Source organism: Tachypleus tridentatus, chromosome 11 (assembly GCF_004210375.1).
Source record: "Tachypleus tridentatus isolate NWPU-2018 chromosome 11, ASM421037v1, whole genome shotgun sequence".
Taxonomy (NCBI): Eukaryota; Metazoa; Arthropoda; class Merostomata; order Xiphosura; family Limulidae; genus Tachypleus; species Tachypleus tridentatus.
The window spans coordinates 98969611-98996286 of NC_134835.1; the positions used below are offsets into that span (position 1 = coordinate 98969611).

At 34.5% G+C, this 26676-nt stretch overlaps 1 protein-coding gene across 1 annotated transcript in view; it reads left to right on the top strand.

Annotated features, from left to right (window-relative positions):
• The window catches only part of LOC143232879 (uncharacterized), a 68933-nt gene that overhangs the window by 25550 nt on the left and 16707 nt on the right, over nucleotides 1–26676 (top strand). Inside the window, exons 2-6 of the mRNA XM_076468883.1 lie at nucleotides 6127–6219; nucleotides 15808–15950; nucleotides 20010–20079; nucleotides 20347–20452; nucleotides 21979–22106. Coding sequence (XP_076324998.1) covers nucleotides 6142–6219; nucleotides 15808–15950; nucleotides 20010–20079; nucleotides 20347–20452; nucleotides 21979–22106 — 525 coding nt within the window. The 5' untranslated portion in view covers nucleotides 6127–6141. The remainder of the gene's footprint in view (nucleotides 1–6126; nucleotides 6220–15807; nucleotides 15951–20009; nucleotides 20080–20346; nucleotides 20453–21978; nucleotides 22107–26676) is intronic.

Genomic DNA, 26676 nt, shown 5'->3' on the forward strand with positions numbered 1-26676 from the left:
AGAAAGGAAAGAAAATAAAATAATAATAATAAACATTAAAAAATAAATAAAACTAGTTTTGAGCGTCTTGTACATGGTGGCCACCTGGATTTATATTTCTTAAATATATATTTATAGGAGAGAGGTACTTAGGATTATGTTCATCATGTATGCAGATCACATAATAAATCATTTTTATGCCAGTTCTTATTAAAATAATTTAGTGCATTATGCAAGAATCTTATAGACATTGTCTCTATGTTTGCATTCTCATACATGAATGCGGATAAAGTACTACGTGGTACTTTATAGGCTGAAGTTAAGATTGAATTTTATATTTTTTGTAGTTTCTGTAATTGTTTTTGTATCATGTTTATCCATGTATGTTTTGTAGATTTTTATTATATTATCAGGTGATGTTCCTTGATTTTTACCTGAAAGACTTCTTTCATAATTTGCTCTTTTCCAGATTCTAATCAGGATATTGCATGCTGTATCTACGTTAATTTGGTATCGTAAATTAATCCTAAAAAATTTAGCCGAAATAACAGTCTGTAAAAGTAATCCGTTCATGTATAACTTAGGTGGATCTTTTTTTCAGTTTATTTAATCTGCTGAATAGTATTACTTGGGTTTTCGGAATATTTATTTTAATTCTATATTTCTGGCAGAATTCTTCTAAATTATTCAGGACTGATTGGAGGTTTGTTGCTACAACTGAAGGAGTGGAAACACTTTTCCAGACTGCTACATCGTCAGCAAATTGTGATGCAAAACTTAAGTTTAGATCCGACAGTGGCATATTACTCACATACATGATAAATAAGATAGGGCTAACTATCTCTCCATGCGGGACTCTTGCCTCAGGTGAAAAGGACCCTGAGTGGGCCCCATTCACAACTACTTTATACGTTCTATTGTCCAGGAAGTTAGATAGCCAGCAAATAATTCCCTGGAGTAAATCCATTTCCGTTAACAGGTGGCGTAGTCCGTTATGCCACACCGTGTCAAATGCTTTCTCAATGTCGATAAAGCAAGCTACAGTGCATTCGTCTTTGTTAAAGCTGTCTGTAATTGATCTGTTAATCTGATTAGATGGTCAGTAGTTTGTCTGTATTTTCTAAATCCGTTTTGAATTTCGGGTAATTTTGAATTTACTTCTAAGTATATAGATAGTCGGTTACTAATTATTCTTTCTAAAATTTTGCCGATGTAACTGGTTAGGCTAATTGGGCGGTAATTATTTGGTTTCTTTGCTTCTTTCTGAAACATTAATATTACTGCTTCCTTTCAAGAAACAGATACATCCGGCTAATAATGATAAGTTAAATAATGCTGTTAGGTGTTCATATAATTTCTGAGTACCATGTTTTAGGAGGATAGCTTGTATACCATCTTCTCCAGGTGCTTTGTTTTTTGTGTTTTTAATAGCTCTTAGTACTTCCGTCACTGTTATATCTTTTATTAGTTGATGAGTGCTCCATTCTATTGATTTCTCTGGTTTTATTAATGTGTTTACCGGGATTTTTGGTATGTATATGATATTCAAACAGTTGAAGATGATGACGAATTCTTTTTAAAATTGTCTAACGATTTGTTTACAGAAAGTCATCACGTGAGTTAAAATAATTTCGAGAAAAACGAATTGACCTATTTTCTGAGTTCAATAGGTTGATCTTACAGTTTTAAGAATCTTTGAATTAAGCGGCTGGAAAAAATTGAGTTTAAAATTTGAGTAGTGAAGAGTCGGATTCTGTTGATTTCAATTACAAGAACAGATTTGGACGCATTCAAGCGAAAGGTTCAGCCATAAAAGTACGTTATAAAATATATCGTCTAAGCAAATTACATTAACAATAAAAAGGAAGTAACTTACATTTCTTCTGTTCCACTTTTTAGATTGTAATCTCCTTCCTTTTTAACCTGATGTCATACATATTTCACCATCAGCTGTTTAGGAAGAACTATAAACTTTTCCTGAACTCATTTAACCAACTTGTTAAAAACGTTAGACTTAAGATATCCCTATGTTAATAGAACCATGCTAAACTATGGACACCTTTTAAGGTTAACATTTATATTGTTACAGAAAAAAATGTTTTATTACATTTAGTGTAACTGAGCCACATACAGCACCCTACCCCGTGGCACATCAGTCTTTTTACGAATTTACAACAATAGAAACCGGGTTTCGATACACCTAGTGGGTATTGTGTAGATTTGTGTTTAACAGCAAACAAACAGTAATATATACTTTATAAATCACTAGCCTTTTATTATTAGTCAGAAACTAAGGAGTAACATTATTAAATAAGCAAAACTGCTTCTTTCGTGATAAAGCCAATAAAATTGACTCTTGCAAAACTGGGTAATTAGTATTCTAGTTTCTTATAAAGATATGGTTGTAAAGCAGAAACGTAGGTTCGAATTCTGGTTAGTATCAGGTTTATAACTTCATCAATATCACTTTTCTCTATCGTTAACCAGATCTGTGGTGTACGCTGGAAGCAATATTTCAGTACATTTGAATTTTTGATTTTAGATTCAGTATATCAACAATCTAAGACACATTACTAACTTATGTTATTTAATTTTTGCTAAAATAATTGGCTAATGATATTAAATTGGAACACTCTTTTCTTACGAAACTTTTTAAGTTACGAAAGAATCGATCAGATTTTAAATTTCTATCACATATATTTGCTAATTTTCAATAGAAACATTTAATAGCAACTTGTAATATATACATGGATTCCTTTAAGAATAAATGCCCTATGAGCCATTTAGTGTGAATAATAGTGAAATTATTTATATACAGTTAGTTTAAACAATGATGAAACTATTTATATAAAACTAGCTAGTTTAAATAACACCGAAACCATTTATATACAACTGGTTTAGACAATGTTGAAACAACTTGGTTTGTTTAGACAGTACTGAAATCATTTTTATACAGGTAGTTTAAAACAATACTGAAACCATTTATACACAGCTAGTTTAAAGAATACCGAAACCATTTATATGCACACAGCTAGTTTAGACAGTATTTATATAGAGTTAATTTAAACAGCGCTGAGACTAGTTACATACAGCTTGTTTAGTCACAAGTTAAAGCACGTAAATACAGCTAATGTTAGTTTAAACAATATTCAAACCAGTTAGGTACCCCAAGGACGCCTCCATTGTAAAACCGGAATAATACTTGCATGTAAAAAATACTTGTTTTCTTTTCACAAACTATTAAAATATCAGAAGCGTGAACAGAAATCTAGGCTTCTGGGTCATTGAAAATAATACGACCTTGGGTTAGCTTTAGAGAAAACACTGAAAACTTGAAAGATATTTGAAATTACTCTAAACATAATTTCATTCTATAATTTAATCAACTGTTTAAATAAACATAGTTTTAAACTAAAAGAATAATACAACCACTAGTTTTCCTTTGCAGGACGTAAGTTTTACTTACCAGTTACCAGCCTGTTCATGAGTAATCTTATTTTGAACCTGTTTATAGTCACCTAATTGTATTCAATACTTCTCTATTTAATCCATCATGGCGTTCGACTCGTAATCTGAGGGTCGCGGGTTCGAATCCCCATCGCACTAAACATGCTCGTCCTTTCAGCCATGGGGCGTTATAATGTAAAGATCAATTCCACTATTCGTTGGTAAAAGAGTAGCTCAAGAGTTGGCGGTGGGTGGTGATGATTAGCTGCCTTCCCTCTAGTCTTACACTGCTAAATTAGGGACGGCTAGCATAGATAGCCCTCGTGTAGCTTTGCGCTAAATTCCAAAACAAACAAACGTTAGGAATAGCTCTACTTGGAACCCATATCTTCACGTAATTTGATTGGTAATGGATTCATGATGGGTGAAGAAAACGAAGTCTGAAGATGAAGGTTGATTTTTTGTATGTGTGTGTACTATGAACCATTTTCATCTTCATTATTAATTTGATTGTATCTTTATTTCAGTTAAAGTTCAATTAATTTTACCTGTAAGTCTTACAAATAAATATTAAATTCATAGGCTATTTATCTACATCTTCGAAGGGGGGGTCTTTCTTCTTCAAACAGTTTTCTTACAAGGATAAATTTCATCATTAATATATTATTGTTTAGAACCTAGTTTTGTCTCCTGATTTATATTTACACTTCTACTTGTTTTTGGTCTAGCTCTTTGTGTTATATATATATTAGTTTGTTATAACCTAAAAACTAGTTAAATCAAAAATAAATTAAAAAATAACAAACAAAAAACGTTGCAATAACTAGAAAGAATCTGGGATACAAGCTATACTGTGAGATGTAAAATGTATCCTAGTTTTTGGAGGGGACTGAAAAATTGGAACCCACATAGCGGTGGGGATACACCGTCTATCAGTCTTAAACTCCATTCGACAGTCTCACATAAGGAAATAAAATAAAGGAGTAGTAACAGATATAGAAAAAGAAATTAGGAAACCCCGATGTGAGTGCAACAGCAAATCCAAACCTCTGACTAATTATATTAGTTTGTTATAACCAAAAAATAAGCCGAAGCAGTCCTTCCTTTTGCTTTTATTTACTTAACTTTATCAACATTAATTTTCTACAAACATATAACTGACCTACGGTAAAGCAACTAATTTTGTAAACATACAAGTGATACACATACAAAAATTAGTAACAAAGAGTATTGGTAACTAAATATTGAGTTTCTTGTTTGTTTGTTTGTTGTTTTAGAATTTCGCACAAAGCTACTTGAGAGCTATCTGTGCTAGCCGTCCCTAATTTAGCAGTGTAAGACTAGAGGGAAGGCAGCTAGTCATCACCACCCACCGCCAACTATTGGGCTACTCTTTTACCAACGAATAGTGGGATTGACCGTCACATTATAACGCCCCCACGGCTGGGAGGGCGAGCATGCTTGGCGCGACGCGGCGCAACGCGAACCCGCGACCCTCGGATTACGAGTCGTACGCCTTACGCGTTTGGCCATGCCGGGCCATTGAGTTTCTTAAAGACATAAAACATTACCACCGAAAACATAAAATAACAGGGAATAAGTTCTACAAGCACTGGTATTTGGTCTGTGAGTCCTTTGTTTGCAAATAATACCATACATTTTATTAATGCACATGTGTGGAATATTGTTTCAAATGTCCTGTATCACTTCCTACAGTTCAACAAGTTGTTTGTTTGCCATTTGATCTTCGCACTCTTTACATAAACTCACAAAGCCACAGTAATGTTCGTACCGGGATCCTGTATAGATTCAGTCACGACTGTGATAGTCCATCGTTAATATATCGTTTTACCACATTTGATGTATATTGAGAACTATTGTCTTGTATACATATTGTTATATGTATACATACATATAACTGACCTACGGTAAAGCAACTAATTTTGTAAACATACAAGTGATACACATACAAAAATTGGTAACAAAGAGTATTGGTAACTAAATATTGAGTTTCTTGTTTGTTTGTTTGTTTTAGAATTTCCCACAAAGCTACTCGAGGGCTATCTGTGCTAGCCGTCCCTAATTTTGCAATGTAAGTCTAGAGGAAAGGCAGCTAGTCATCACCACCCACCGCCAACTCTTAGGCTACTCTCTTACCAACGAATAGTGGGATTGACCGTCACATTATATATCCCCACGGCTGAAAGGGCGTGCCATGCCGGGCCCCGTGAAAGTGTCGTTGAAGAAGATAAAATGGTGGCATTTGAACTTAGAAGTTTAACCTTAGTATCGTGTATTAAATTAACTCGTCAATGAGCTTTTGAGTTATGGTGTTTAATAAAAACATTTGTGTGGAAAACTGACAATAAACTACAATAAGAAAATTAAATAAATATTTGTGTTATCTACAACGACAATTATTTTTAAAAAATAGTTTTATAACTCAATGCGGAATGTTAAGGTGCTATTAAAAATTACATCTTTAGATTACATTTCTCATGTCAAAGTTGTTATGTAATAAATAAACTTACATTTAGAGTAAAATTCAATTATACGCGCTATAATCAAACACAATGTAATGAATCGAATATAATTCACCAATTGATTTACGGTTTAATTATCCCTTATAATGATAAATTTGTTTTATAAATATTACATGGATTGATTCTCCCACTTTTATGGAATTTTTTTTTTCCTCAGGGAGAAAGAAAAGCAATGACTTGGCCTTTGGAATGTGGACTGTTCTTTTTACTGACATGGATCTGGATCTTCGCTGATTCTACTGATTTTGAAGTGAGGGTGTATTGTTTCTTGTCTTTATTTCCTTATCTGCTTACCAGAGGTTTCGTCAGTTTATAACTTTTCTCTGCTTCAGTTACCCATGTGTTTCGTCACGAGACCCTTTAAAGTTCTTGCTTAAACTAAAAACGAAATTGTACTTTTGTAATGAGTTTTTGGTTGTATTTTAGAATATTCCATTTCAAAATAATACAGTGTCAAATAATTAAAATACTTAGCTGTAAAACTAATATTTTTTTCATATTCGTTTTGAATATTATTTACTTTTTAGTTGCCCGAAAAGTGTAAACTAATTTAAAACGAGGCACGTGAGGATCTTAGGCCTCAAGCATATTTATGTATTGCACTTATAGTTAAAGCAAATAAGACAAGACATGCTCAACTTTGCTAATTTGAGTAAAGTGTTTCGTCGACTTATTGCTCAAAAATTTTAATTTCAGGTGTATATAAAATATTACCTCGTATTAATTTATTAATATTAACAAAAATTGTTTGTGGTTTCTTTCGCAAGTTTGCGCAATGATTCACGAGAGCCAATTATATTTCTGGCTAACAGTCTAGAATAAACGCAACAACACCAACACTTGGACTACATTAATCGAATACTGAAATTTGGCTGTTGCTTACAACGCAACCACGGCCCCAACGAGAATAGCGCGATTTTTGTGGAATCAAATCATGGACTATGGTCCCTTATATTCAGAGAATCGCATTCTAGGCTCCAAAAATAAAAGGAAGAATTATTTTATATTTGATGAGACACATAATAATTGAAACGATGAATAACAAGAGATAAACATACCAAAGAAAGACCATACCTCATATATGATTGGTTAATATCTTTGTTTGCTGCTCCGGTTTAATTACTTAACAACGCCCGATTGATTATTCCTTTCAGTTTCAGTGGCGTATTTAAGTAGGGCTAGAGAGGATTCAGACCCAGAACCCATTGTTTTAATAGGGGACTATTGACAATTTTATTCTTTGAGATGTAGGTCTCCGAAGAATTATTAGCCTCTGGGCCCATACAATTTTAAATCCGCCACGGTTTAGTTTGAGTCTCTCAATAACAAAACAGAAATAACAGCTTAGAACCAGATGAGTACACGAAAATAAAGATTATGTCATTCATTTTGACCACGTAAAGAAAGGAGTTTCTCACTTGAATGATTTTTTGAAACGTCCCCGATTTTTTGACTGACACAAACCTACTTTCATTTATAACAAATTTATTGAAATAAATAGTTGCATCCTAAATTTTAGGTTTATAAAACTATACAATTTTTATGGTCTCTTAGAAAGCTAAATTATTTTAGAATGAGCAGACTATGTGATTTTATTGGCCTAAAACAACTGGTTATTTGTGATAAGTTCAAAGATATTTGTGAAGGCATCATTACTGCACATCGTGATGTCTAAACTATCAAAATTAAATTGAAATCATTGTGATTTCAACTTATAAATGCACAGATTATTATAATTACTATATGCTTAAATTAAATATATTAAAGTACTTTATAGTTTCTATACATGGACCGGGAGTAGCCCAGTTATAAGTAAGCCGGACTGCGAATTTGAAGGTCCAAGTTTCAAACCGTCAATTTGACTCTGAACAAGCCTCGTGCTTTCAGATGGACTTGTTATAAGAGTGACAGCAAGCTACACGATTCAGTTACTAGTAATCGCTAGGTGACAAATACTGCTACTTGCCTGTGTTCTCCCGTGCCAACAGTTTTACATTATTATAGCTAAACCTGAATAAAATATTTTGCAAAAGATGTTATTTGGATTGAAAATAGTAAATACCAGTTCCCTCATACTTGTCCCGGCATGGCCAAGTAGGTTAAGGCGTTCGAATCTCGATCACACCAAACATGCTAGCCCTTTCAGCCGTGGGGGCGTTATATTGTGACGGTCAATCCCATTATTCGTTGGTAAAAGAGTAGTCCAAGAGTTGGCGGTGGGTGGTGATGACTAGCTGCCTTCCCTCTAGTCTTACATTGCTAAATTAGGGACGGCTAGCGCAGATAGTCTTCAAATAGCTTTGCGCGAAATTTAAAACAAACCTTCATACTTTCCTTCACTCGTTATAACCCTCATTTAGGTTTTTATCAATTGTAAACAGAGTTTCAGTATAAGTAACACTTTCACGTGCATTACTTGTTCACATTTCTCTGTTAATTTTCTTGTTTTTGTTTTGTTGTTGTTTTGTAACTTTAATCTATGAGTCGTGGTTTTGTTATTACACATTACATTTGTGTCCAACCTGTAAGATTTAGTAATCTAAAAATACATTGTAAAATAACTAAGACACAACACCTTTTTTCAAGATTCCTTTTGTATATACAAAAGTATTGTTTGTTTGTTTGTTTTGAAATTTGCGCAAAACTACTCGAGGGCTATCTGCGCTAGCCATCCCTGATTTAGCAGTGTAAGACTAGAGGGAAGGCAGCTAGTCATCACCACCCACCGCCAACTCTTGGGCTACTCTTTTACCAACGAATAGTAGGATTGAACGTCACATTATAACGTTACCACGGCTGAAAGGGCGAGCATGTTTGGTGCATATACAAAAGTAACTAACTATGATTATAAATAATACACAAAGTACCTTTGTTGTATCAAGCGGGCATTATACAAATATAGAACAGTAAATCCAGATTTTACAAGACAGATAAAACAACTAGTTCCATACTGCTCGACAAAGATTGTTGTTAATAGGGATGTGTCTAGGGCCTCCTGATTGGAGACGGGCATAGAAAGACAGATTTTTGAAGACCTGTCACCACTAACACTTCAGAGTTGACCTTCAGTCAGAACAATTTAGTCACCCACACTAACTAGCAGCAGAGTGAAAAAAAAACAAAAAAAAATAAACTTTATTGAACTTCCTGCTAGCGAGTTTGGTTAGAACTTATTAAGAAAGATGTTTGACAACTACGACTAAGCTTGCAGTATTAGTTTTATCTGATTTAAAGAACGGTAAAATAGGTCTTAAAAACTTCCATCAGACTTTCAAGTTGTGAATACCGAGTATACGACAAATCAATGCACAGTTGTGCACAAAAGCTAAGTGATAGTGTTTTATAGTGCATTTTTGAAGTGCAAGTTGTCCTACTTCTAATCTACAACAGTAAACCTGATAAAATTGTTGACTTCTCTATAACTTTAGACTTCCTCTTGGATCGTCGAATGTTCATAGCAATTTAGCAAAACGATAAACAAGGTTCTGTTTTAAAACGGATATTCACTCTGGGTTGGTTTAATATATTTCAACCATTCGATACAGAAGAAACTGGTAAGCCTAACTGATGAAACGCAGAAGAAACGTGTAAAAGCAACTGATGAATTATCTACATTTAAGTATTTTATGTAAGATAAAATGTCAACAGTAATTTTGATTCTTCAATCAATTATACTACTGAACACGTAGAACGTAAAATGTGGATACACCAATTTAATATTACTTTCTTATCGACAATCATATAAAAAACTACTGAAAATTATTCATTATCGTCCACCTAGCTGTGATGACGAGAGTTAGAAAACTACTCCACTTTAATATTCATCCAATCATAGCTTTTGTAACTTAATTTACTGTTCAATATTGCAGCAGTAGAATAAAAAACATATATAAGGAAATTTCCCAACCTCCAGTCACATAAACATTTTCATTGAGTAGCATTCATAGGCTTAACTGTATTCATGTATTAGTTTGTTTGTTTTGAATTTCGCGCAAAGCTCTTCGAGGGCTGTCTGCGCCACGTATCAGTGAGAAAACTTTGTTACCCAATGGAATCTTTAATAAGTGTTGTTCAAGAGCTGTAAATTGTTTAAGGTTTGTCATAAATTACTAAGTTTGTGCTCACCGCAGCTCTCATTTTCGTAAAATAACTAGTAATATATATGGATATTCTCCATTACATTGAAGTTCTCGGTTATTTCGCTTGTTTGTCTGTTTGTTTTAGAATTTCGCGCAAAGCTACTCAAAGGCTATCTGTGCTAGCCGTCCCTAATTTAGCAGTGTAAGACTAGAGGGAATGCAACTAGTCATCACCACCCACCGCCAACTCTTGGGCTACTCTTTTACCAACGAATAGTGGGATTGACCGTCACATTATAACGTCCCCACGGCTGAAAGGGCGAGCATGTTTGGTGCGACCGGGATTCCAACCCGCGACCCTCGAATTACGAGTCGAACGCCTTAACACTCTTGGCCATGCCGGGCCTGTTATTTCACTTCTTAACGTTTGTCTGGTTTTATTTACATTAAATCTCCTAAATTTTCACATGTGATTTTAAAACAACTGATTGATATTTCTTTCCAATTTCTTCAAGTTCCAATAGAATATTCTATTATCAAGTAAATGCACATACGTACACAAAGCTTAGATATCTATGGAAATGTTGTTTTTTGTTGCTTTGAATTAAGCACAAATCTATACAAACGGGCTATCTGTGATCTATGGAAACACATACGTACGTATGTTATTTTCAGTTGACGCGTGACTGTACTAAAGATAACTAAAGAGTTTGTGTAGGCAGATAGTAAGTGGTTTTTAAATTAACTACTGGATGTGATCACGTATCATAGTTTTCAAAACCTACACTCATTGTAATGATTCATATTTTCAAATATTAACAAACATCCACCTACACCAGTTCCTAAAGATGTTCATGTCACTACGATACCCATACTAAAGTCAGTACAATTCTCTGTGCTACATACGTTACCAGTCAGGATTAGATTTTTAGTTAATTAAGTGTCCCTTGTGAATGATGCAGAAGCCAGCAGTTACTAATCATCGTAACATACAATTTCCTCTTTTTTATAGTTATTAAGAAACACATGCTGTTATTTTCGCTTTTATTTTTGACAGGCAGAGTCAATAAAAGTTCGGCTATAAACACACGTTACCGTAAACTCTGGAAAACTTGGAAAGTCGAGATTATCCTCCGACGACATCTGCTAATGCCACTTGCATCTTCTCTTCGTCACTTTATCTGGCAACTACAACCTCATTAAACGTTGGGAATTTTTCTTTGTTGTTGTTGTTCTCTCCACCATCCGGCACAGGATGAAAGATAAACCGATTAGAGTATTGGGAGCTCCATGGAGACGTCACTGTCACTCGAATTTCTCTAGTTGCTACCATCCTAAAACTCACACATTTTATATTGTTTATGCCAGGCTTAGTTTCGTCCCTTTTTGAAAGTAATGTTTTTGTAGTTATTTGACTAAGCAGTTTCTTACTGACAAGTTTGAAATAGCTAATGTTGCATGATGAATTAAAAACCGAAGTACTTTTATTGGATAAGGGTTAGCAAGTTCAGATAGAAACCGAACAAAATAGCGTAAATCACGAATAATCCCTAAATAACGTTGATTCTAGTAAGTTAGAAGAATTAATTTAAACATTTTTGAATTGTTGACTGGTATAAAGTTTCATACCTGAGTAACCATATGGCTACAAAAAATCCAGTTTATACTGCCCCATATTTGGCAAATAAGCAACGTTACATAATTTTACAAATACAATTACGCGTTATTCTCATATTATTTCATATTCTCCATCTCTTTGAAAAAAGAAAGAAAACTTATCTGTAAAGCTGTTCACTTTGCAGCTGTGTGTGTGTTTGTTTGATTGTTCACCTGTGACCTTATGACTGAATTGACAGAATTTTACCTCCAAAATCTAACAGACTGGACAAAAATATCAATTTATTCTCATTTTTTTGTTATATACTATTAAGATAAAATTAGGTCGAGGTCAGAGGTTAGGGTCACAATACTGCAGGAGAGAGCGTATAAGGTCACAATACTGCAAGAGAGAGCGTATAGGGTCACAATACTGCAGGAGAGAGCGTATAGGGTTACAATACTGCAGGAGAGAGCGTATTTACTTAAGTGGTTTTGCTTCTTCGTTTCTTTTCTTTCTTTTTACTAAATAAAAATAATTTAACTAAAACCTTAATAAGATAACTCTTCCCGCACATATTAATCAGTTTAAGAGTCAGGTCTACAGAGAAGACATACAAGAAGCGAAAGTTGGTGTTGGTCTCTTACAATTTGGACAGAAAGCCTGAAAATTAATAAGGCTTGTTTCCAGCCTCTTCAAATTCTAGTAGAATATTTCAGTCCAGCCTTAAACCAGAAGAGAATCACACGTTTGTTCAGTACATTAAATATATATCTATATGAATGTAATACGTTTGTATGTTTTTGAATTTCGCGCAAAGCTACTCGAGGGCTATCTGCGCGAACTGTCCCTAAGTTAGCAGTGTAAGACTAGAGGGAAGGCAGCTAGTCATCATCACCTACCACCAACTCTTGGGCTACTCTTTCACCAATGAATAGTGGGATTGACCGTCACATTATAACGCCCCCACGGCTGGGAGGGCGAGTATGTTTGGTGCGACCGGGATTCGAACCCGCGACCCTCGGGTTAAGTCGAATGCCTTAACACGCTTGGCCAAGCCGGGCCCAATGTAATACGACTCTCTGTTCTATGTATCATGTAACTACTTTACATGATATGGATGGATTTCACCCAAGTTGGTGTGGAGATTCACTAGATCCATGTACATACACATTTTCAGTTTTGCGATTTTCGGTTTTTATGGATATATTTTTTTCGTTTTTTAACATTACTTTGCCCCTGTTGACAAATCTTCATCATATTTGGCATGAAGTTTTGTTGGATTCATACAGTCGACACAGTCAGCGGACTTATACTACTAGAAACCGGATTTCGATACAACAAGAAGTTCCGTGCAAATTTGCGGTTTCACATTTTGTGTTTTGTAATTTTTATGGGCGTTTTTACTTCCTCTACAATTGCATACTAGGTAAATAACTGTCATGTCCTCAGACAACCATTCATTACTCGTAAATTTGCGTAACTACCGTCGAGGGTTTGGGTACTCCAGCTAGTTATAAATATATTCTAAAAACCAACCATGGCCTAATATTTATTGCCATCAAAATTACTGTTAGATCTGATTGCTATTCATTTAATAACACAATATTCAGAAAGTATCTGTCCGAATGATTATTTTATGCCTTTAACAAATCAAGATTTTTGAAATATACTTTGTTGATGCTATGAGAGTTTTTGCTATCCGTATTTTATCTGAAGTATCGTAGATAACTATTGGTCTACTGCGACGAATTTCTCATTGACACAGTACACATTCTTCAGTAATACTCAGCCGTCGGAAGAGATGGTGCATGAAAAGAATGGAACAAAGAAAAACAAAGAATCCTATATCCACCACAAGTACATCAATCCACACTCTACCGCATCTGCCAACTGTCAAAATAACTACATTTAATTTTTTCATAGCAAATATGAAAAATATGCGAATTCTTACATGTGTTTATCTGTCTTTATTCGTAGTAAGAAAACACGTGTATCTTAAGTTATGCAAAAAAACGTGGAAAAAATCTTTTCTTGAGGATATATGCGATATTAGTCCATTAAAACAATGAAACAAAATGAATCTAACGCGTCATAGATTTTTTTTTCAGGTTTATACCTTTACAATGACAAATCAAATTTTTCATGTCAGTTATTGTAAACTCAATAAAGACTGAATTGTGTGCCTTAAATATAATTTATAAGTTTCTATAAGCATCACTTTTTTTATATATGTCTATATAATACGCACGCACTCAATCATTTGTTTACAGGTATTGTTTCACGATTTCTCCTTTACGAATGTCAGATAAAACTAAAGTTAACTTCAATGTTATTCTACTGGTGGAACACACGAATAAGATTATTACTTTTCTTTGTGATTTTAAGTTTAAATTCAAATTAATATTAAATTCCTTTCATACTTGATTTTCATCTGAGAAAATTTGAAACACTGACGAAAGAGATACAAAACAATATTAATTCAGTTTCTTTTGTGTTTATGTTTTATTTGAATTTTGCCCAAAGCTACACGAGGACTATCTACGCTAGCCATCCCTAATTTAGTAGAGTAAGACTAGAGAAAAGGCTGCTCGTCATCATTACCCGCCGCCAACTCTTGGGCTACTCTGTTACCAACATTTATAATTTTTTCTTATTTCCATCTTGATTCCTGTAAATATGACCGCAAAGGAGCCCAAAATATACATTTCGGATTGTTTTTTCTTTCACTTTATAAAATCCTTAAAAAGATTTAAATAAAAAAAGAAATTGTTTATTTTTGAATTTCGCGCAAAGCTAATTTCGCAGTATAAGACTAGAGGGAAGGCGACTAATCATCACCATACACATCAAATTCTTGGGCTACTCTTTTCTCAACGAATAGTGGAATTGATCGTTACATTATAATCTCCTCCCCACGGCTGAAATGACGAGCATGTTTGGTGTGACGGGGATTCGAACACGCGATCCTCGGATTACGAGTCAAGTGTCTTAACCACCTGGCCATGCTAGGCCATGAAAAAGGCATCTGGGCGTAGTGGGACAAGGTATAACCAGACCATGTCACAAATCAAGCTGCCTAGAAATGACGGAATAGAGGTCGATTGAAAAGTTCTTTTAAGAAGACTGACTGACTGATCAAAATTAAGCACAAAGCTACACAATGGACTATCTATGCTCTGCCCACCACAGGTATCAAAACCCGATTTCTAACGATGGAAGTACGCAGACATACCGCTATGCCACGGGAGGGGCTTTTGTGAGAAGAAAAACAATATGTCACTCAGCGAAGACATGAGAAATAATAAAACTTGAAATGATCAACTAATTAATTTTGCACTTTGTTAGTAAAGTAATTGTATAGATAGATCGATTACGTATGTAACAAAATATAGTTGAAGGTATTCCTATTTCAGAATCTTAAAGTACATATTCAAGATTTTAAACATTTTGGTATAAGCTAATTAAATTCATGTAAGATAGTTTGTTTGTTTGTTTGTTTTGAATTTCGCGCAAAGCTACTCGAGGACTATCTGCGCTAGCCGTCCCTAATTTAGCAGTGTCATCTGCTAGTCATCACCACCCACCGCCAACTCTTGGGCTACTCTTTTACCAACGAATAGTGGGATTGACCGTCACATTATAACGTCTATCCCATCCCCTGCTGAAAGGGCGAGCATTTTTCGTGCGACCGGATTCGAACCTGCGAGCCTCAGATTACGAGTCGAGCGCCTTAACACGCTTGGCCATGCCGGGCCCTCATGTAAGATAGAATCTAAACTGAATTATTATAATCTTATACGCTAAAGTAGTGGAAATATTTGTTTATTATTTCACTAGCAGTTAAAGTGGTCGTGCCTTAAATGTTGTCATGCCGAATAGTGAATCTGAGGGTTCGTGGCTTGCTTTTTTTTATTAGTATGAAGTTACATTCCGTACCTTAAGGGAGTGTGTGCATTATATAAGAGTGACAGTCAACCTCTACTCCCCACTATTCGATTATAGTAGCTCAAAAGCTGGCGATAGGTAATGTTGACTTAACTTTAAAATTAGAGACGGATAGCTTTGCGAATAATATTTGAACTAAATTTGCAGCTATAGCGTCTGTCTTCAGTTCTCACAATTTTTTATAATTCCATATTTCTTTGAATATTCCACACAGGTCGTACAAGAAAACCCTTCTTACCGAAATCAAGTTCGCTCCTCAGATTTACATTCATCTACTGGTCACTGGTCTCCGTGGTCTGAGTGTAGCCGGTCCTGTGGGAGTGGTGTAAGTACACGAAATCAGATGTGCAAAACAAGGTGAGAATCGAACTAGAGATCTTTAATGTGTGAATTACATAACGCTTGTTGTATATTGTTTCAATGCATATTTTTTTTGTTTTATAGAGGCTTGAGAGTATCACAAAACGGTACAAAGTTATATACAGTATTACAATATATATAAGAGTTTTAATATAATCTTGTAAAAGTTGTTTGGTAGTATTTTAAGCCCGAGGTTTATAAAGTTAATTGTTGTCTTTATGATGTAACGGTTCTATTATTATGTATTTATTTTATTATCTACGATTGTTTCAGTTTGATACACTGAGGGCCAAAATCTTAAGACCAATGAACATAAAGAAAAAATATGCATTTTGCGTTGTTAGACTCAACCACTTATTTGCGTAGAGCTTTGAAAGATGAAAATAAGAAAAAAGAAAAGAAAAATGAAAAACCTTTTTAGCATTTAATAGGGAAAATGTGAACACTTTGAAATTAGCCTAAATACTAGCTGGTCAAAAGTTTAAGACCATACCAAAAAGAAGTCTTAAACAGGGTAGGAAATGCCTAACAACAGGTCTCAGTAGTGAGTTGCACGGCTGTCATTGCGAATAACTTCAAACATTCGCTTTGGCATGGTCAATATAAGCGTTTGTAGAAGGCTTACTGGAATGTCATTCCAAGTGGTGAAGATGGTTTCACAAAGATCATCCACTGTTTGGAATTGAAGTCCATTTCCATAGACTTCCATTGACATCCACCCCCAAACATTTTCAATGGGGTTCAGATCGGGCGAACACGCTGGATGATCCAAAAAAATCACGTTATTCGCCATGAAAAAGTCCTTTGTCCTGCGGACATTGTGGATTGCAGCGTTGTCCTGTTGAAAGATCCAATAATTTCCACACAAGCGAGGGACTTCAGTCAATAAGGATGCTCTCTCCAACATGCCAATGTAACTAGCTGCTGTTTCACACCCCTTTATAACTTGAAGCTCCATTGTTCCATGGAAGGAGAAAGCACCCCAGATCATTATGTAACCTCCTTCCACTTTTCTACGTCTCACGTTTGGTACTTCTCAGCAAAGTTTAACTGAGCTGTTTCGTGGTGTGAAAGGAGCCGTGGCCTTTGAAGACGTTTACGATTTTTAAAGCCTTTTCTCATAGATGCTGTCTTATTGTTCTTCAGCTGCATTCTGCGTCCGTAAGGGCCTTAATCTGGTTCGACGATCGGCTGGTGTCTTGCCGGACAACCCGTCGAATCCTCCTGCTCAACGCCGGCGAAATTTTCTTGGGCCTACCACTTGAAATTCTTGTTCATTATCCTTCAGGGTCTTTTAAGAAATTTGTAACAGCAGTTTTATTACGCTCAATCTCACCAGCGATGGCACGTTGAGAGAGACCTTGCTTTTGCAGCTCGACAATTTTGCCACGTTCAAACTCTGTCAACTTTTTAGCTTTTGTCATGTTTTTACTCAATGTAACACAGGAGATGTCAGTGGGAGATGTTGACAACGCTAATGCTTGAACACAAATGACTAAATTTTGTTACGTGTTTGGCGATTAACGCTTCGTTTTAGTATGGTCTTAAACTTTTGATCAGCTAGTATTCAGGTTAATTTCATAGTGTTCACATTTTCCCTATTAAATGCTAAAAAAGTTTTTATTTTTGTTTTCCCTTTTCTTATTGTCATCTTTCGAAACTCTACTAAAAAGTAGTTGAGTCTAACAAAGTAAAATGCATATTTTTTCTTTATGTTCATTAACCTTAAGATTTTGGTCAGCAGTGTATATATTGTTGTTGGTTCGATGTAGTCAGTATACTATAGACCTGGAAAGGTCTATAATTGTGATAAACGCTTATTAATCGGAAAACTACAGATATTTGACTAGGAACGTTTACAGATTTCGAACAGTACAAACCTTTTAACTTCAGTAAATTAGCTTCGGATGTTAGTATTTCTACGAGAACATTAGATATATTCGGCGGGAAAAAAACGAACGTGTGAAGGAACCAGCTTCTTTTCCGTCAAGAGAAGTGTACCTGAGTAGTAACAAAGAATTAATTCACTACTCATAAACCGTCAATAAAATAATCAGTTCCAAACAAGATAAAAGACATTGTTTGTTTTGGAATTTCGCACAAAGCTATTCGAGGGCTATCTGTGCTAGCCGTCCCTAATTTAGCAGTGTAAGACTAGAGGGAAGGCAGCTAGTCATCACCACCCACCGCCAACTATTGGGCTACTCTTTTACCAACGAATAGTGGGACTGACCGTCACATTATAACGCCCCCACGGCTGAAAGGGCGAACATGTTTGGAGCAACCGGGATGCGAACCCACGACCCTCAGATTACGAGTCGCACGCCTTAACACGCTTGGCTTAACACTTTACAATGACTGTTTATTATTTTTGCTAAGGTGCTTTACAGATCAAGTACGTACGATCAAAAAGTGCGCGAGGGATCAGTAAAGTGGCTTCAAGTGTTGAAGTGTTACAAATACCCTCAGAGTGCATGTCCTTCATCGTGATAAGGATCTACTTATTAACGACGTGACAGAATATTGATATTACATTAAATAAATAATTACTGTTTTCGTGCATCATTAGAGTCGTGTATGTATCAAGACATAAGTCAATCATCCGATGACATACGCAGATATAAAAATACTTTATCATCCAATAATTAATAAATATTATAACTAATTAAATTATATAACATGATGATAGAGGTGTTATTTTTAGTTTTGATTTGTGTGTGAGTGTGTATGTGTTTTTTACACATAATCGTATTTTATTCAGATAAAAATAAATTCCTCGAAACGTTGTGTCTATAAATCAGCATATTTAAGGATAAGCTTAACGCTTATTCGATACGCTTAAATAATTTATTGACTGTTGTCACTAGATGTGATAATGTCCTTTCAAAAATATTCTTTTATACACAGCGTTACGATAACACCATGTAACAAAATTTTTACCCTTTCTTGTTCCTGAGCAGAAAGTGTTATTTCCGAAAAGACCTATTTTTCTCTTCAAACGTTGCTTTTGTTACCTGGGAGCGTATAACTAAAACATGATGGGAGACTATATTTGGAGGGCTGATATGTGAAAGTGATTTACATTACAGTCGCAAATCTCGAAAAACTACTCACTTCTAAACATTTTTGTATAATTTCAGTATAAATACATGTAAATCTTGATTCATATGTTGTTTAATTCAGACCTTATGTAAATGAAAATGTGCAGATTTGCCCGTTTTTATATAGAAAATATGTTAATTTATAAATTTCATTATCTAGGCCACAAAAGCACAGTTTGAAGGGAATAATGGCCATTTTCTGTACTTTTACAACATAAACAATTATGAAATAACACATATTATCCAGGAACAAAATTTGTGTTACATAGTGTAAGAGGTGTAGCATGAATATTATTGATTGCCCTTCATATGCTGTTCTACAAAAAAACTTTCAACAATAATATAATTCAAATTCGAAAACTTTCGAACTACATTTGTATTCTACTAGTTCAGTATCATATTGAGTCTTGACGGTGTTGAGTTTTTGTCAGATTTGTTTGGATCTAAGATCCGGAACTTGTTTGGGATCTTAAAGAATCGATAGATTTAAACACCATAATAAACCTTCAGAATACTTTGATTGTATTACCACTTTGCTAATTAAATGACTAAATATAGAGGTTCTCAAACATTTTTGCTGGACCCCATTTGAAAATATTCTAGGTTATGACGACCCCCTCTCTCACACACCCACAAAATGTGATAGTAAGTCATTGAACATATTCTATACATCTGTTACCTCAATATTTCTTATGATCTCGCAACCCCCTACAATATCCTTGCAATCCCATTTGATCGAGACCCCAGTTTGAGTAACGCTAACGTGGTGAACTACATTAATAGTTTTTAGCCCTATTTTACATAGAAATTAAATTCTTGGTCAAGAAAAATATAGTTCATAATAAATAACTTTCTTGTAAAAAAAAAAAGTATTTAATGTTATCAAACAACTTGGATGTCATTGTAACCAAAACATTATTTAACAAATGTTCACTTTTTCTCTTCTTTTTGATAGATTTAGTGGTTCGATACAAAGTTCTCGCTGTAGTGGAGGTTCAGTCGAACGTAAAATATGTAACACAAAGGTAATGTAGAAACTAGTATACAGATCAGTACCTGATGTGTAACAAAATTAGCTAAAAGCTCCAAACTAACAATTATTAAATTTATTCTTGAAGCAATAGTAAAAATGTTCCTCTGAATAACTCAGTAAATATACACTTACATTTTTTTTTTTATTTATTATAGTAATTATGAGGTTTTCCTTTTCTAATTCGTCATCCTACTCATATTAGTTTTGAAAAAACAAAGCTGTTATTGTATTTATTTAACATTGATTCCTTTAATTATAGGACTGTCCAACTGATACAAAAGGTTTTTTGGAACTGCAGTGCTACCTTTATAATGGCCGCGAGGTGGCTGGTCATGTGGTTCAACAATGGGTTCCGGACTACAGAGGTAAACTTTTACGTGTAGTGTCGAATAACAAGGTGAAAAAAAAACCATTTACGGGTAACGGTTTCAAGCATGAATATGTATTTCCTTGTATCAAAGTGACACACACACAAACTTTATAAAGATTTGTATGTGATGATGAGAGTACATAACTTTAAAGTTAAAAATTATCAATGGTGTCCAACAATCGGCTGTTTAAACACATCCCTTTATATAGTTTATGTATAAAATTACGTACGGGACCATACTTTAATTGGTTATAATTTCATTGAAAATATATGGTACGTAAAAAATTCAAAAAACAATAGCATCAGTTTTTCAGCCAATCCCATATATTACTACTAGGTTCCCCTATGTATGTTACACAGAAAATGAGTGATATAATCCAGTATTTTTGTTGATATTGTTACAGAGTATGATAACCAATAATATCATTAAATTACTCAGAACGATGTAATTTGTAAACCCACAAATATAGAATAGTATAAAAACAATTCATTAATTTGTAAGTTAAGCAATGAATAAGTACATCTTGACAATTTGGATCAATATATTTTAATCGAGCATGCTTGTAAGTTGTATACACTTTACATGGCTTTCATTCTCTAAACAGTCTGTTCTGTGTGATCTCAATACATAATTGTTTATATCCTAGATTTAGTTGCATTTAACACTGCAACTTGTAAAGTTTTTCTTCTCGTGTAATCTTTGCTAAAACATAACGAAATCACGAAAAGGTTTTTATATTTTTTCGTTTTATATATTGTTATCTTTTTATGAAAATGTAATACAATTTTCATTATTTCTTTTTACTAACACGCTTTCTATGATCTTACGAAAAGCATATACTATTTTGATATATATTTACAGGCAAATAAGCCCGCTGTTCAGTTTACAAAAAATATAAGCTTATTTTAATAATATGTTTTGTTAGTTTTCCTTCTATCTTACTAAAACATTAAGTGTATATATATATATGTTTTTTACATTGTCTATTACGTGTAAAGGCTCTCACTATCTAATTTATGGGAAAATATTCTATTACTTAACAAGTTCTTTGATTTATTTCTTCTTTAGTTTTTCTTGTACTTCATGAAAACATGGCAATGTCGTAATGTATTCCGCGAGTAATATTACGAACGCGTTTCTCTAGACGTTTCTGATGTTTAATTTTGTGGGATTAATGTCTTTCCTGGAATTAATGAAACAGCAGCCAAAAGGAAAATTAGTGTAAAATACAATACAGAAGCTACGATAGATCTTTTTGTTTGGTTTATTGAAACAAAAAAGAAAAGGCAGAAATGGTTTATAAATCTTTTCCCTGTTTACTGTTGATACAATGTACCTAAGGAAGCAGATATATTTGAATAGGAGGCTAAACGATAGTATTCCCTGTTCAAATAAAAATAACTTTCTTGGTGAAATTTAAGAAATTTGCAGATGGTTCCTCATGTATGAAAAGCATACGAAATTCCAATGGGATCCAATACTCTATTGCTATGACAACAAACACTTGTCTTTTGTTACAGGAAGCAACCCTTGCCATTTACAATGTCGAGCAGTAAAACCTGGAATCGTTTACAGCTTTGGTAAAGTCATCGATGGCACTTCTTGTTCCCATGGTAACGGTAGCATATGTGTGGATGGAAGATGTTTGGTAGGTTGTCCTTAATAAAGTTGTTAACAACGAAATGAGTTGCTTCATCATTTTAAATGCGTGCTTATAAAAATAGCTTGTTCAATACATGTCTGATTAGACAGAAGATTAATTTATAAAAATACATTAATTTATTGTCAATACTTCATTCACTATGAGCGAGTTTGTTTGTTTTTAATTGATACATACAGCCTGGCCTAAACTAGTGAATAAAGTGCCGGACTACAAAACCTTGAGTACAGTTCGAGTCCCGTTACCTCTAAATCACGTTTCGCACTTCGAGGTCATAGTTACATTGCACGAGTGATGGTCAAATCCCACTATTGGAAGGGAAATTCTAAGAGTTGATGGTAGATGTTATTAGATAGTTACCCTTCTAGTCTATTTGTTAAAAGTCAGGGATCCCTCAAAAAGAGAGGGATGAGTTACTGGACTTACAACACTAAAAATCTGAGTTTGATTCCTCTCCGTGAACACAGCGGGTAGCCCAGAGTAGCTTTGCCTTAAACGAAACAATCAAAATTATGGACGACTAGCGGAGATTACCTATGTATGAAGATAAGAAAGAAACTTAAACATGCATATTACACAATATAGTGATTCCCAGTGGCGCAACAGTATGTTTGCGGATTTACAACGTTAGAAAACGAGTTTCAATACTCGTGGCCCGGCATGGCCAAGCGTGTTAAGGTGTGAGACTCGTAATCTGAGGGTCGCGGGTTCGCATCCCCGTCGCGCCAATCATGCTCACCCTTTCAGTCGTGGGGGCTTTATAATGTTACGGTCAATCCCACTATTCGTTGGTAAAAGAGTAGTCCAAGAGTTGGCGGTGGGTGGTGATGACTAGCTGCCTTCCCTCTAGTCTTACACTGCAAAATTAGGGACGGCTAGCACAGATAGCCCTCGAGTAGCTTTACAAGGTAAAGGAATGCTTATATATGTATATATATATATATATAGAGAGAGAGAGAGAGAGAAAGCGTGTATAAGTGTGTGTATATATATATATGGGGGAGAGACAGAGAGAAAAGGATAGTGCATATATGTGTGCATACATATCTAGAGAGAGAGAAAGAAGGAGTGAATGAACTCGACGGTTTTGCTCATTAGTTTATATAAAAACACTAGTTTCCAACTTGTATTATTTTTACGCGCTTATTTTTTAATTATCTTAGAGAAGCAACAGACAGATTGTAACCATCTCCACATTGAGTTTGGTTATCGAAAAATAGCCTCGAAAAGAAAAACATTAACTACAATATATTTCGAATAATGTTACATCATGCTTAGTGGTTAAAAAATCCCACGTATATAACTACAGTAAGACTTCAATCAGGCCGAATAACAAGAGGTCGATTCAGTGATGTCGAGAAACCCACTTGTTGAGAAATTTATATGCAAAAAACGGCTCGTTTGGGTTGAGAAAATATTTTACATAGAAGAGCGAACAACGTTTCGACCTTCTTCGGTCATCGTCAGGTTCACAAAGAAAGAGGTAACTGACCGGAAGCTGACCACATGTTTGAAAGGGGTTGTGTAACTGTGTGTCGAAATGTAGAGGGCGGTATTAGATGTTTGAATATATAATTTTATTTATTTTATTATATTAATATAGGTATAAAGGCGTTCCTTTATATTGGTTTATTTTGGGTTTAAGTTGTTGTATAAGTAAGGCTTCTTTAATTTTGCGTTTGTTTATATTTGTTTCTATTTAGTATTTGAGTGTTTTCTATGGTTATGTTGTGTTTATTTGACTTGCAGTGTTCGAAAACGTGTGAAGGTGACTTTTTATGTTCTTTGAATCTGGTTTCCATTTTTCTACTTGTTTCTCCAATATAGAAGTCGTGGCAGTTATCACATTGTATTTTATAAATAATGTTGGTGTGGTGTTTGTCAGTGTAGTTTTTACATAGTATAGACCTCAGTTTTGTGCCTGGTTTTTGAATAAATTTGGTATTAACTGGAATGTCATATTTTGTTACTAGTTTTTTGCCAAATGTTGGTTATTTGTTTGCTGATGTCAGGAATATATGGTATACAGCAGTATATGGTTTCGTGGTTTTTTGATTCGTGAGCTGTATTTACTTTAGTTGGTGGTTGATTTTGCTTTTTGTCTAGGTGTGTGCGTATAATGTTTTCTACGGTTTGTGGAGGAAACTTATTGATGTTGATGAAGTATTGTTTTATTTTGTCTAATTCATCGTTAATTATATCTGGTGAGCATAGTTTTATGGCTGTGTTTATTTGGTTTCTTAGTATGTTGAGTTTTTGTTTTGTTACATGTGCTGAGTCCCAAGGAATGTATAGTCCAGTATGGGTGATTTTTCGGTGGATTTCTGTTTTGAATTGTGTGTCAGTTCTTGTAATTTTGAGGTTAAGAAATGATATTTGATTGCTTTCTTCCTGTTCACATGTGAAGTTAATGTTGGGATGTATAGAGTTAATGTGATTGAAAAAATTAAGTATGTGTTCTGTAGATTTGAATCCCGCAACCGTGTCATCTACATATCTGTACCAGTATAGTGGTGGATGTAATGCTGTGTTAATTGCTTGTGTTTCAACTTGTGTCATAAAAATATTGGCTAGAACTGGTGATACTGGGTTGCCCATGCTTAGGCCATTTGTTTGTATATAGTTTTGGTTGTTGAACATGAAGTTTGTCTTTATCGTGGTGAATTCTATGAGGGTTGCTAACTGGTCACTGGGAATTTCTATAGTTGGGTTAGGGTCTCGGATATACAGTTCTAAGGCTATCTTGCAGGCTTCAGTGGTTGGAACTTCTATAAAGAGGGATATAACATCGAAACTGGCCATTAAGGTTTTATGATTAAGTTGATTTAGATTATACTTGAAACTAAAAGTCTTTGATGAATGAGCTGGCTGATGTTACATATTTGGAGAATGCCCATGCTATGTATTTACCAAGATTGTAATTAAACGATTCATATGTGGACATTATTGGTCGTAATGGACAATCTGGTTTATGAGGTTTGGGGATGCCGTATATTTGCGGTGTGCGTGAGTCGGTTTTACGTAGGTAGGAATAAAGTGTTTGTGAAATTGTGTTGGCTTTTTTCATTTGTAGTAGTAATTTGTTCAGTTGCGTCTCGTGTGTCTTTGTTGGATTTGTGTGTATTGGTTTAAATTTGTTCGTGTCTGATAAGATGTTATTCATTTTTTGGATGTATTCATTCATGTTCATTATGACTATAGCGTTACCTTTATCTGCTTTTAGAATTTTTATGTTTTTGTCTTGTTTTAGGTTTTTAATGGAATTAATATCTCTTTTTGTAAGGTTGTTTTTAGTTTTCTGTTTTGTGAAATTATGTTGATGGTTTTGTGAGAAAATTCTTTGAAAAATCGTTTAAGATGTTGTTTTTACGTGTTTCTGGAAAATATAAATTTGTAATTTTACCTAGGAAGTTTAGCTGTTGGATGTCAATAAAATTATCTAATTTGTCTTCTTTCTGTTGGTTGTGTTTGGTTGTTTCCTTGTTTTTTGTTCTCTGTATAAAGTATCACAAGTCTCCTGGCTAGGTCTTCTAAACATGTTTTGATTTCTATGGTTGGAATGTACCTAGGTGCTATTGCGAAGTTGAGTCCTTTGTTAAGTAGATGTTTCTCGTCTGTGTTTAATTGACGGTCGGATCTGTTAATTATGAGGTTAGTCAACGGTTTGTTGTTTTGGTGTCTTTTCTGTTGTTTGCATCTATAAACAAACGCAAAATTAAAGAAGCCTTACTTATACAACAACTTAAACCCAAAATAAACCAATATAAAGGAACGCCTTTATACCTATATTAATATAATAAAATAAATAAAATTATATATTCAAACATCTAATACCGCCCTCTACATTTCGACACACAGTTACACAACCCCTTTCAAACATGTGGTCAGCTTCCGGTCAGTTACCTCTTTCTTTGTGAACCTGACGATGACCGAAGAAGGTCGAAACGTTGTTCGCTCTTCTATGTAAAATATTTTCTCAACCCAAACGAGCCGTTTTTGCATATAAAGAGGTCGATTCCTTTCCAACCCCTCCTCCGGTGGCTTTCATCAGCAAGTCTGCAAGCCTACGATGCTACAAATAGGGTTTCGATATACGTAGTAGGTGTTGCATAGTTTGCCCATTGTGAGCTTTAAGGACGACTAGCGGAGATAACCTATGTATGAACATAAGTTTACAGACTTAGAATGCTAAAAATTGGAGTTCGATCCGTGTCATAGACACAGTAGTTAGCCCAATGTGGTTTTGGCTTAAAAGAAACAAACGAGCACAGACAGACTCATGTAATTTTATGGAAATCATATATTATTTCAATGTATCTTTGCGAGTACATGTACATAAACCCAGCCAAAAAAAACAACAACAAAATAACTCATCTTAAGGATGTGACTGCTTATTGTTTTCACACAAAAAAGTGTCAAACATAAGAATGTCTGTTCTTGCAGTAAAAAGTCATTTTTATAATTATTTTAAACCCATTATTCCAAAATGCTTTAGCTATTTATAATAACTAATATATATAAAAAATTACAGCACTTGGAATAGAATATCTCAACCGTT